The 12,616-nt window shown below is 29.3% G+C and overlaps 1 protein-coding gene across 9 annotated transcripts in view; it reads left to right on the forward strand.

The window, feature by feature from the left end:
* LOC145292962 (kinesin-like protein KIF21A) overlaps nt 1–11,355 on the forward strand; it is a 267,292-nt gene extending 255,937 nt beyond the window's left edge. For 7 of the 9 annotated variants that reach the window (XM_080139175.1, XM_080139177.1, XM_080139180.1 and 4 more), the window contains 2 exons: nt 589–655; nt 2,509–11,355. In XM_080139175.1, the coding sequence (XP_079995301.1) occupies nt 589–655; nt 2,509–2,511 (70 nt within the window). In that variant the 3' untranslated portion in view covers nt 2,512–11,355. The remainder of the gene's footprint in view (nt 1–588; nt 656–2,508) is intronic. The other 2 variants (XM_080139176.1, XM_080139183.1) reach the window with 1 other exon arrangement.
* The last annotated feature ends 1,261 nt before the right edge of the window (nt 11,356–12,616 follow it).

A 12,616-nucleotide genomic window follows, 5' to 3' on the forward strand; every position in this document is an offset into this window, starting at 1 on the left:
GCAAGTCATTAGATAACTATCACTTCCGTTTCTACATAACTGTTCTGCAGATAATTTCTTCAGAACATTATAGTCATCAAATCTTGCAGTCAAAAGTTTATGTAAAATAATTGTCATAAATAATTCACTTTTCATCCCTCACCACCACTACAAAAATGTTACTTTGATTGTCCATCCGAATTATAACTTTGAAAGATGTTTTGCTATTAATTTCATATAAAGTTATTAAATGTTTAAATCTTCCTCAATTTCAGATTATTTTCTGTTTTGAAACCTTTTCATATTAAAGTTTTACTAGATGGAATCTAAAGCTTAGCATTCAATATTTCATCTGATGGGAAAATGATCAAATTATAAGATAAACTCATTTCATTTGAATCCCTATAACATAATGCTCTCAATCTCTTGCATGTATTTTCTACTTTTTTTTTTTTTCTAAAGCATCCTAAAAAAAAACAAAAAACCCCAAAAACTGAAACTCCTCTGTATCTTAGAAATCTTTTCATGTATTCATTTTTCTACTGTTTAACCATTGTTGTCTTCTACCCTAAACCTTAATCCTTCCCTGATCCTTGATTTTGCTTCCAGTGATCCGGAATCCAGCAAGTGCCATATTTGGAAACTGCGAGAAGGCACAAAAGTGCGATTATCTGTTGTACGTTAATATTTTCCGATTAGCATGTGAAATACTTTTGCCTACTAAAAAAACTATCACTTTGTCTAACTCCTTCACTAAATGCTGTTTGGTGGCAAGAAGTTGTCGCTTGGACTTGGAAAACTTAAAATTCAAACAGCAATTAACATAAAATGGGAAAAACCATTTGTTTGCTGTGATAATTTGAGTGAAGAAAAGTCTAAACTTTCTGAAAAGTATTTGACTTGTGAATAAAAACAAATGAGAGACTTATTTCAATTTGTGAATGTAGATTTATACAAATTTAAAGCTTAAAAAGTATCTGGTTCAGATTTATCTTAAATGTATTTTTTTTAATTAAATATTGAAATTAACTCATTCAACGACAATTTGTAATATTCCTTTTGAAAATGTTAATTGAAATAAAATATTAAAATAAAAATAAGTATTTAGTATTTACAGCTACGTTTATTGAACTAAAAACATTCATTTTTTCGTTCCAAAATAAAATGTAAAAATATCGAAACTGCATTTCTTTCTTTTTTTTATTAAATATAAAAAAATAACTTTATAATCTTTCATTTAATAATTGGATGAATAAACATGCAATGTATATAGGGTTAACATTAAATCACCACCAAATGCATAAAGTTTTCTGTAAATGATTTGTAAATTAACATCAACTTTGGAGGAATCCTAAGAAATGTCACTCAGCACTATTTAAAAACAATGGATTGCATAAAACCTTTATAATTAATGTTAAAAAAATAATTTTAGAAAATTAAATTGTAAAAGCTGAAACACAACCTTATGTTTAATATGGCCGATATAAAACAATTGAAAAAGTAAAGTTAAATATGTTTATATTATGCCACAAAAGAATAACCCTCACTGAAATATAAAAAAAAAACGTTTCTTGTTTTTAATAACTACGGAGTTATCTCCCTTGTATAATAGATTTATTTCCCTTGGTTTGTTTTATCAGCCATATCAAAATTCATGACTTTCAACGTTTTGCATGTACTATTCAACCTATAAGTTAATGATTTGGTCAGATATTAAATATGGTTTTATGCGCATGTTTCGAAATAGAACTGAGTTTTTTTTTAATGATTTTTCTAAAGTTAATGTTCAAATAGTTTGAGAAAAAACTTTGTATTTGGTTTGTTTTATTGTTTTGTAGATTTTAATAATTACTTATGCTGTTTCCTTTCCAAGTCCATTTCTAACCTTTCTATTTTCTGCATGTATTCTTTAACCAACAGCTTTTTATGCCTTCAACCGTATTTTACTAATTACTAAAATAGAGATCACAATTTTAATCCACAACTATAAGCACATTATGGTGGCGGGATTTCTGAAAATTAAACTGATTTAATTCTTTAATATTACTGTATTCCTTAATGGTTTGGATTTTTTTTACAGTAAACCAAATCTGAATTTCTGGATGGCGGATGGGAATTTAAATTTAAAAAAAAAAAATTATTTTAAATAAATGCAAACATTAACTTTGTAAATTTTTTTGTTAATAAAAACAAGCTTTAATTTTTCGTAAACATTATATATATAGGCCGAATATAACGTTCATTTTTTAGTTTCTCTATAAAAATACCCTTAATTTTTCTAATTTGTGTTTTGTTTGAAAATATTTGACTTAATTTTTCAAAAATCCAAAATGAAACATTTTGTGTAGATATCTGATGAGTCAGATTCATTTTTTTTTTTTTTTTTTTTTTTTTTTTTACACAAATTTCTACCCTAAATGCTGTCTTCCCCTTTTCTTTATAGCTTCAAGTTGCTTGGTGCACGACTTAGAATTAAAACAAAATATACACGTGTCATTAATTTTTTTTTTCCTCTTTTTTCTCTTCTAGTGACTGCACAGTAGGCATCTGGAAAAGAAGATCCTGCCTGGACGTTTACAGAATCCCATTCCAGTAGCCGAGAAAAACTTCACATCTGAAAACCTTTTTCTTTTATACATTATTTGTTCTATAGTTGTGGCTATTTTCTATGGCTGTTACTTCAACAAATAGCTAAACATTTTTTTTTTTTCTTGTTATATCAGTCATTCTAACTAATTAGTAGATTGACGATTTAGTTTTTAGCCATATCTTGGTGTAAAAAAGACCAACTGTTTAGAAATTTTTGATTAGGACATGAACTATCAAACTATAAAAGAAAAATTCTGACTTCCTTTACAAAAAAGTCTTGTAATATTAAAATTTGGTTTGGGACCAAAATATTCTCCAAATAGATTTAGTTGTGTTAATAAATTTGACAATAGCAAAGTCCTTAGGGATGAACTTCATTTTGATTATTAAATATTTCAATTATTGAATTTGTAGTATTTCAAATGTTACCAAAATGCTTTAAATAAATTGACACGAGCATAAAGTGGTAAGGAATTCTAGTTTACTTTAAACCCTTGATAATGAATATACTTATATCTTAAGGTCCGAATTTCTTTGAATCCTGCAAAAATTAATTCATCTTAAACTTCAAAATAAGAATTGAATTTGTAGTTTCTCTAAAGTTTTAAACTTTAGAAACTTTTGTATTTACATAAATTGTTTATTTTTGAGTTCAGTCAGTCTTGGCGTTCGAAATTTATATTTTTAATGATTTGAGATATTTGGATTTTTTTCTAGTTATCAAGTTTCGTTTAGTTGTGCTAACTATTTAAATATTTGTTTTATATTATTTCAATACATTAGTTTGATCTTTCATTGATACTTTTGGTTTTACAGAAATATTGGAAACTGCACCCATGAGGCTAAAGACACTGAATGTATCCAATTTCTTAGTTGTTTTAAAACCTTGACTGAAGAGTTGGTTGCATTCGGTATCTTTATTCCGGCTGGATGAATTTCAATGTTTCTGAAACTGAAGGGATCAGTGGAAGTGTAATGTATTGTGTCAATTGAAATAAAATATATACTTTTGCACGTGTAATTGAGCACATTTTTCTGTAATACTAAAATGTGCACATGCACACACAAATATAAATTTGTTAAAGCTATGTTTAAAGAATAAATATGATAGAATATATAGAGCAAAAAAACAAATTAACATAGAATAGAATAATGTTGATTTTGGTTTCATTTATGAAACTTTATCAAAAATAGTATCCATTGAACAGAATCAAAATGAATATAAAGTTGGAAGAAGTAGTGAGAGAAAGTAAGGATTCTTATTAAAACACTGACACCAACCAATCATTTTTTATCCTCCACCCTCCACCCTAACGTTTTACTTACCCTGGCTTTGAGTACCTTCCTTTTTTTTTTTTTTTTTTTTCTTTTTGCCACTACTTTCAACTTCATATATACATGCTGATTCTGCTATTCTTGGCAAAGATTAATAATTCTGTTATTTTTGGTGTGCATAGTTCTTTTCTTACTTACTTGTTCCCGTTTGTACCTATATATGACTTTTTGTTGTGTTGATTTTAGAACTAGGGTATTGTTAGAAATAGATTTGATATCAAATTTAAGTCAAACATTTCTTTTATGTGAATACCATTTATCAATTTCTATTTTTCATAAGAGTTTGAGCAATGCACTTCAGATTAATTTATTTCTGTTGTGACTTTTGGGTGTCTTCCAGTGTAAATAGTTAGATTTGATAACAGTATGCACAGTAGTGGTTTAGTTTTAGAAATATTAATGTTATTCATTTGGGGTCCCCCCTACTTAGTGCAGACTAATTGGTTAATGTCTTTTGATTGAAAATTAGGGTTAACTCTAACCCAAGGTTCATCTTGACTCCGTCTAGACTTGTGAAATCAAATTTTCAAACATTTGAAATCCAATGTATAAAAAAAATCTTTTGATGAAAGTAAAAGCAAAATATATAAAGACAATAATTCCGTATGCAGTCTGACTGTTCATGTTCTTAACCAATTTAGACCTCCCCCTCACTCTCCAAAAAAGTACAGACCAAAAATTTGATTCTAAAATTTGCAAAAAATGTAAACCTAGATGTGATATGAAGAGAATTTGGTGCCAATGACATGCACTTTCTTTCCAGAACGCATTTATATGTAAATTGGCAAAATGAACCATGAGTGGTTGCACAAGATTTGGCGTTACATTTCAAGTTAGGCTCTTCAATTTAGTTATCATTCATGCATTTTTGTTTCTTATATTTGTCTTCTATTTCCATTTATTTAATGTCGAGACGTGGTTTAGAAAGCGGAGTGTGATTCTGAATTAACAAAAAACAACCCAAAAAACTGAAGGGAATTGTCTGAACCCCAAAATTATGCTGATTTGCATTTGATGATAACTACCACACATTTTTTATTTTTTTTAAAATCTTTCTCTCAGCCCTCTTTCTTAATTGTGTATATATATATATATATATATATTTCTGTTTGGGATCTCTCCAGCTTAACCAAGAAAATTATAACTGATGTATTGATAGATTTTTTTTTTTTTTCTGGCATACAATCAAAATGTCTTGGAATTGGAATTGCTCTCCAAACAAACAGACCCTTGATTTATTTTTGAGGTTTGTTGATTTGTTCCTGAATGGTTGTGAACGATTTTGCGTGCTTCCAGTACTCTTGCCATAGATTCATGACTCACTACAATACACTGGATGATTGACTGTGAGATTGAGTGTGTTTTTGTATATAATATTCATATCATTGGATGAAAGCAGTGAGTATAAATGTGAAAGAGAATTACGCGTTGGAGAGCAATAACAGTTCCAGTGCAATGATGTAAGTGTAATAGCAATGCGCTCACCACGTGAAGGAATTGTGACCAATAAAAAAAAAACGCAACCCATTTTGGCTTAAGACCCAACCTCAAAACTGTTTCAACATTGGATTATACAGAGTTGGATGTTATACATTTTTTCTACTAGTTTTTTTTTTTTTCTAAGTAATTGCTTTTTTAACAAAACAAACACTGATAAAATTTATGAATTGGGTTTAAATTACATCTTTATTAAAATTATAATGTAAGAATTTTCTGTAATTTCCTAATATGACCCAAGTTATTTACAGTGAAATGGTTTTCAACATTACCCCAAAACTAAACATGCTAAATGGCGAATAAAACTAGTCATAGTAAAAAAAAAAAAAAAAAAAAAAAAAATCCAAAATGACTTCTGATGAAGATTATAGGTACTTGTGTAGATTGGTGATCTTTAATCCAACACATTTCAGGTGAAAACATTATTACATACTTGTGTGTCATGTTTGTTGAAATTAGTATAAATTCAAAAAATTACAAGTAAAAATAAGTTACTAAATTATCAAGTTTTATATTTTCTTTTTTAATGTAGAAGAGTTGTGCAACCAATTCAGTATGATAAACAAAGCTGGTAACCCTTTACTTAAATTAAGGGTTTGCCATTTTTAAGCATCAAATCCCAGAACTTAATTGTGGATGATTTTATTTGTTAAAAATCCATCCTACTGAATCATTTTTATAATTTTCTTTTTAAATTTGTGCTAATTTTGAAATGACACATAAGTATGTAATGTTTTCACTTGATATGCATTGGTGTTAAATTTCGCCACTCTACACAAGTACAGAGAGATCTGTACAAAATCATAATTCGGACAAGGGAGGATAATCTAACCCATTTTTTTTTTTAATTTTGGGGGGTTGGAGGGGGGTTGGAGGGAATTGGGTTATCTTCTCTTTGATTCAAATTATAATCTTGTAGTCTTTGAATTTTAGGATGCTATATTGGATTTTTCCGACACAAGTTTATTCATCGTTTCATGTACACTAATCAACTTGCTATACGTGTTACCATTTCTTTCTTTCTTTCATTTTTTAAAATTTATTTTCTAATTTTTTATTTACTAAACGATTTTTAATAAAAAAGACTTTTGAGGGTAATGAGAAAATTTATTTAGCTGTAAATAAGTAAATTTTATAAAGAAATTATTCAATTTCAAATACTCCAATTAAACATTCATTTTTTTTCCTTTCTTTAATTTTAACTCTTGTTTTGGCCAGAGTTGAACTTCTCTTCCATATCATTTTATGCTATTATTTCTGAATGTTCTTTCAAAATTAATTACAAATCGTATCTTGCGTTAAATTTTTCCTTTAATTTCTTGCAAATAAAATACACTTGGCACTTATTTCTAGTTTTAACCGCATATTTGAATAAAGATTCTTCATTTGTAACGATAAACCATCATTTCTTTGATCAGATGAAATCACAATGTCACCATTATTATTACTTTTAGAATTTGGTTCTGAACATTATTTCAATTTGATTTTGGATTCTAATAACCATTCCATACAGATTAACGAATACAACTTTTATTTTTGGTAATTTCTTTTTGTTTTTTCCTGTAACAAATAAGGGTAATAGTCCTTGAGTTACATTTAGAAATTCAGCCATTTTTTTTTTTTTTTTTTTTTTTTTTTTTTAATTATGTAAAAACAGGAAAATTTGAACATTAAGGCTTTAATAAGAAAATCTATATTTTTGGGCTCTATCTGATGAAATATTTAAGAGAATTTGATCGGTATATATTCATGTTTAAATATTCTGACAAGTATTCAAAAAAAATTAAAAATTGATATGACTATTAATTAAAATAAAATGTCCCATGAGGCACACAAAACAAAAAGTATTTATATCAGAATCATCCTGTGAACATTTGTGTGTGTTCACTGCATGGGCTGTGATTGTCTGCTTGTTGTGCTCGTCTGAAGTCACTGCTTAATTCTGACACCAGTTACAGGGTTAAGCTTCAAAATCAGTCTAAGCCATTGTTTAGATGGCTTGTTCCCTATTGGCTTGTCTTATGCTGTTCTAGGAGGTCCACCTTCTCAAGCTTTACTTTCTCACCCTTTGAGGAGTTAGTTTATTTTATTTCTAACCGCCTGAGGTGCCTCTACTGAGGAATGTTGATGGGGCCGCCCAAGAATATAATTTTTTTTTTTTTTTTTTTTTTTTTTTTTTTGCCAGAATACACTTTCTTTAGATTGCTGGCTTTTCAAATCTCACTTTTCCTATCTTTTGTTGCATCTTCCTGCCATGGGAGAGGGAGATAAACATATCAACCCCACTCTCAATTGCATGACCTTTGTGTCATTGCTGCAACAGAAGGATTCTCTTTCAAAAAAAAATCACAACTTTGTTTAAAATAAAGTTTTCGTTTAAGGGAGGATACTAGGTTCCTTTTACTGAAAAACAAATTTGCAAATCAAGACAATCTCTTAGCTCTCCCCCCCCCCCAAGTAATTCTAACCTCTGACTCTTTGTTGGGATGGAGATGTATATAATGAGTCCTTTGTAGTAGACTCTAGCCATCTGCTTAAAAAGGCTAACCTACTGCCTAGGTGGTCTTGTACCTGAATGGATATTAATTTTTTTTGAATATTATACTCTTGAAATGAACCTCTGTTTAAAGAGGCACTGAGTTTTTCAAAACAAGAAATCAAATTCTGATTGGTCAAAGTCTAAACCAGACATATTTCCCATTTCTGGGTTGGTTTCTCTTAGTTAAATAGGTGTCATTGGCAGCAAGTCTGTTATTTGCATGCATTGCAACTATGCAACCTACTAAACATGCAGCATTGTGCATCTTTACATATTTAAAAATAAAATACTTGATTTAACTTGAGGACTCTGAGCATTGAACATCTTAAGCAGAAGTGATTCAATGGAACTGAACATGGCAGATTTAGAGCCAATCTGCATTGCTGTTCACTTAACTAAACCTTAACCTCCCAATTAGCAGTTAATTTTGGCATGGTTCTTTATTAGAGTTTCAACCAGTTCCATATCACTTTTTGCCTGACTCCTCTAAAAGGGCTGAGTTACTGTCGCAAAGTTGGCTAAGGACTCTTACATAATCTCTTTTTCAATACTACAGAATTTTATGAACTCTAACTTTTTGTAATATTCATAAAAATGAATACAAAATTGAAGAGAGAAGTTGACTAACTTCATATATTAAATCTTATGCTTATTGGAAAGAATGCATTTGTTTCATTTAGGAAGCAATTAATTTTATGAATTTAAACTAAATGGAAACTTTACCATTTTCCAATATTTAAAAAAATTTTATTTTATTTTTTTTTTGGAAAGAGTGGAGTGAATTTGAAAGAAACCTGATCATTGCTTGATATTGTTTAAGCATGCAATCAAAGTTGGCCCACTTATCTTTCATACTAAAACTATTGTTTACCATGAACAAAAGTTTATTCATCTTGTAGATCGGCAGGAATGCATTCGTTTTATTTAGTAAACTGTTGATGGATCTTGTTTCTTTCAAAAGTGAGACAGTTTTCTAAGTTTCTAGCTCTTTCAGCCATCATTTCAACGAGAAAAAAGTTGGATATAAAAATTAATCTTTTTCTTCAGTACAATTTTTTTGTAGTTCTGAACATATTTTCATAAACTTTGTGCATATTAAAAATCGATATTCAAAGTAATTTTGTGGCTTGGATTTTGATTGAATTAAAATTATTGTGCATCATTCTCAGTTCTGTATTCGAGACAAAACAAATGACATATTACAATACATAGAAATAAGAATCGGACACTTTTTTTTTTTAATTTCTACTTTAACTTAGTGTTTGTTTATTTATTTTTTTAAATGTCCAAAATATGAAATGGAACTATCCTAAGTTTATTTAAGATTTGTTGGGGGTCACTAAGTTCCAGATCACATGATTTTAGCCATCAACCTTGGTTGAATAGTCACTTAGTCACTCAAATGAAAGATGGGAATCGGAAGTTTATTTCCCCTTTTCAGCTTGACTGTTAAGGTGTTTGTCAAATTCCTTTCATTTATGCTATTGGTTTTAATCACCAAATAGATAAGGATAAGGATGCTTTTCTTAATACTTGGATTTCCAGATCGCATAACAATGAGCCAGTTGACTTATTCATATGACCACCCAAATAAAAGATGATTCAGAAGTTTTTTTTTCTCCATTCTCGAACTGACAGAGGGCAACATGTTTACTAAATCCCTCCATCTTTTTCCTGAAATGCAGCATTTCGTCTAAACCAGTTTTGTGACGTGGTTGGTCTCTTCACCCAAACTTAAGCCAATTCTACTGACATGATTATACACGTCTTGGTAAATTTGTGTTTTCATATAACCACATGTTAGAAAGCTTTGAGATGCATAATTTCAGTGTATTATTGTTGGCGTTGGTTTGTCTCGAGATAATGGAGTTCTGCACCTTGGATTAATTTGTTGCCAAATTCTGACATCTATGATTCTGCAGGCCTATTCTGGATAAGCAGTTAGTGGTGATGTCTTCTTTTGAGAGCTCTGTTGCAGTCCTTTGCCGTTTGGGCTCTTTCCTCTTCCTCCACTCCCTTTGGAACATGCCTTTACAGCTATTTTCCAGCTACAATCTTCAGCTACAGATTCTCAGACTACTGGATCAATGCGACCACTCATATTTCACTTGCAGATATCCTTGAAGTGTAGGTAGGACTAGTTTTTTAATTTTTTTTATTACTGGTCTGCAACTCGTGGCAAACTTGGCAAATAGCATGTGAAAATTATAAGTGTAAATAAATCTTGTCACTTTTAAAGTTTTAGTTTTTTGTGAATATGTAATAATAAAAAAAAAAACTGATTCTTATAACGTACTAAATTCAAATGAAAAATATCGTATATGATATGGAAAATATATGGTTGAATTATATTTTGCTGTAAAAGTTGATCTTTAAAAAAAAGTAAAAGGTTTTCATATTTCTTTCATCTTGCAGCAGACTTTCATTAATTTTATCTGCTTTCTATGAGTGATGTGTGATTTCTAATTTCAAAATGGACCTCTCAGCCCATCATTCTCAAACCTTACTTTGCTTATTGATTTGGCATTGTTTTGCCTCCCTGGCTTGATACAGGGGCGCTCCCCCCCCCATTCTTCTTACGGAATGGCCAAAGAAAGCACAATAAATATTCTTGATTCCGTCCAAGTCATTTTGTGCTTATTTGGTTTTGATGAATGGCAAAACCTTTTTACAATGAAACAACATTGTTGTGATCGTCATCTTTATCATACATGTCTCGAATCGTTTTTATGATGCACTTTAAAAAATCTTTTAATTGGATTGAAATTTTAGAAATATTTGTTATTGTATAATGTTGTTTAATTTCTAATTTGGAGATTTCTGTGAGAAAGGTTTTTATCTTATAATTAGTCTTTTTTTTTTTTTTTTAAATTCTTTTCACATGTAAATGGGATTAAAATGAGTTTTTTTTTTAATTTTTTATTTAAAAAAACATTTTCTTTTCATATCTAGCAAGACATTTTTATTGGGACCATTTAAAAATAATAAAATAAAATATTTGAAAAAATAAATTCTTCAAAATCTTCCTAGTCAAAAGAAAACGGAAAGAAAAAAAAGTTGACTATAAAACTGCTGCAATTTTCTCCTGAATTTTTGTATACTTCTCCTCTCTCCTGATTTTATGTTTTCCAATTTTAATTCTGGGAACAAATTTTATTTACCATTTCCTTCAAACCTGAAAACATCCAATATTTGCTGAGTGCAGTTACCAACGGAAAAAAAAAATGAGTTCCGATTTTTATTGCTTCAAAACATTCTTGTGTACAAATTGGAGTTTTGAATTCTTTTCTTTTTTTTTTTTTTAAACTTAAAAAAATTTTATTTAAAGAAGAAAAACATCAATTTTTTTTTTTTTTTTAATTTTTTTTTCATCATAAATCTTATGTAAATAAAGACTATAACATTTTATAAACAGACTTTTGTTTCTTATGGTTTTTATTTTTTCTTCTATGCAATTAAAAAAAATATTTTTGAAGTGATTGAAAACAATCTGCTTTTCTTATTTTGTATTCATTACATGTCATGGCTTGCACGGGCTTGAAAAGTCCTTGAATTTTGACTTTTACCTTGCAATGGTCTTCTTTCTATTATTACTTTCAAAAATCCTTGAACATATGGAAAATGTCTTGAAAAGCATATTCTTTATGTCCAGTAAAAATTTATTGCAATATCTATAAAAATGAATGTGTCTGTGTACATTTTCCTATGCAATAACTCTGTCAATTTTCAATCTACAGACTCGAAATTTGATATACAGGGTACTGAGATTTGGGAAAATATTTGTAATCCGTTTTCGGACAAAAATTTGGCTGTTAAGGAGTCAAAATTCAACGATTTGATCTCTACCAAACTCCTCCACCAATTTTGGGTCTAAATACTTAAAATTTTAGATATAGGCTCCTAAGACATGATCTAACTTAATAACTTGATTTGAGCCTAAAACAAATGTTAATGGGTCATAATAGGGGTCAAAGTTAAAAAAGATTAACACTTTTTTTTTTTTTGTCTTTGCTCAACATACACCTCCAAACACCCGGGCAATGCCGGACTGAAATGCAAGTTTAAAATAAATACTAATTAAATTATTTTTTTAAATTATTAATAAAATACTATCAAAATATTCTTTAAAGATTGAAAATAATAAATACATTGTTCTGAAATTGCATCATATTTTGTGTATACAACATTCAGTAGTTTCATGATAAAGGAACGTAACTCTTGTATTCACAAAATTGAAAAGTAAAACACAGCATAGACCAATCTACAGTGGGGAAAAATAGCATTTAGTTGTGCTTGGTAGCCAAATATATAAATGGGTCAAGAAATGTAAATAATTGTCTACAGGCATATTGTTTTGTATGAAAATGACTTTTCCTGTTGTCAATTAAGTTTTTTGATTTATTATATCAATGTTTATGCATCAAATTGTTTTAAAAACTTGAATTTTGTCTCAAGAATGACTTGAAAAACTTGGGAAAGCTGGCTGACGTACATGAGTGAAACTCTCATAATGAAATGCACATCGGCTCCAATGTTGTATGGAAAGTATAAGCCAAAATAAAAAAAAACAAGGCCATACACGCAAAAATTCTTTCCTTTACGCAATTACTGAACGCTCTCTAGAAGTGCTGCGTACAACATCAGCACCGATGCGTATTTTGCTATGGGGGCGTCACT

Source organism: Euprymna scolopes, chromosome 14 (genome assembly GCF_053919585.1).
Source record: "Euprymna scolopes isolate OS-2025 chromosome 14, ASM5391958v1, whole genome shotgun sequence".
Taxonomy (NCBI): domain Eukaryota; kingdom Metazoa; phylum Mollusca; class Cephalopoda; order Sepiida; family Sepiolidae; genus Euprymna; species Euprymna scolopes.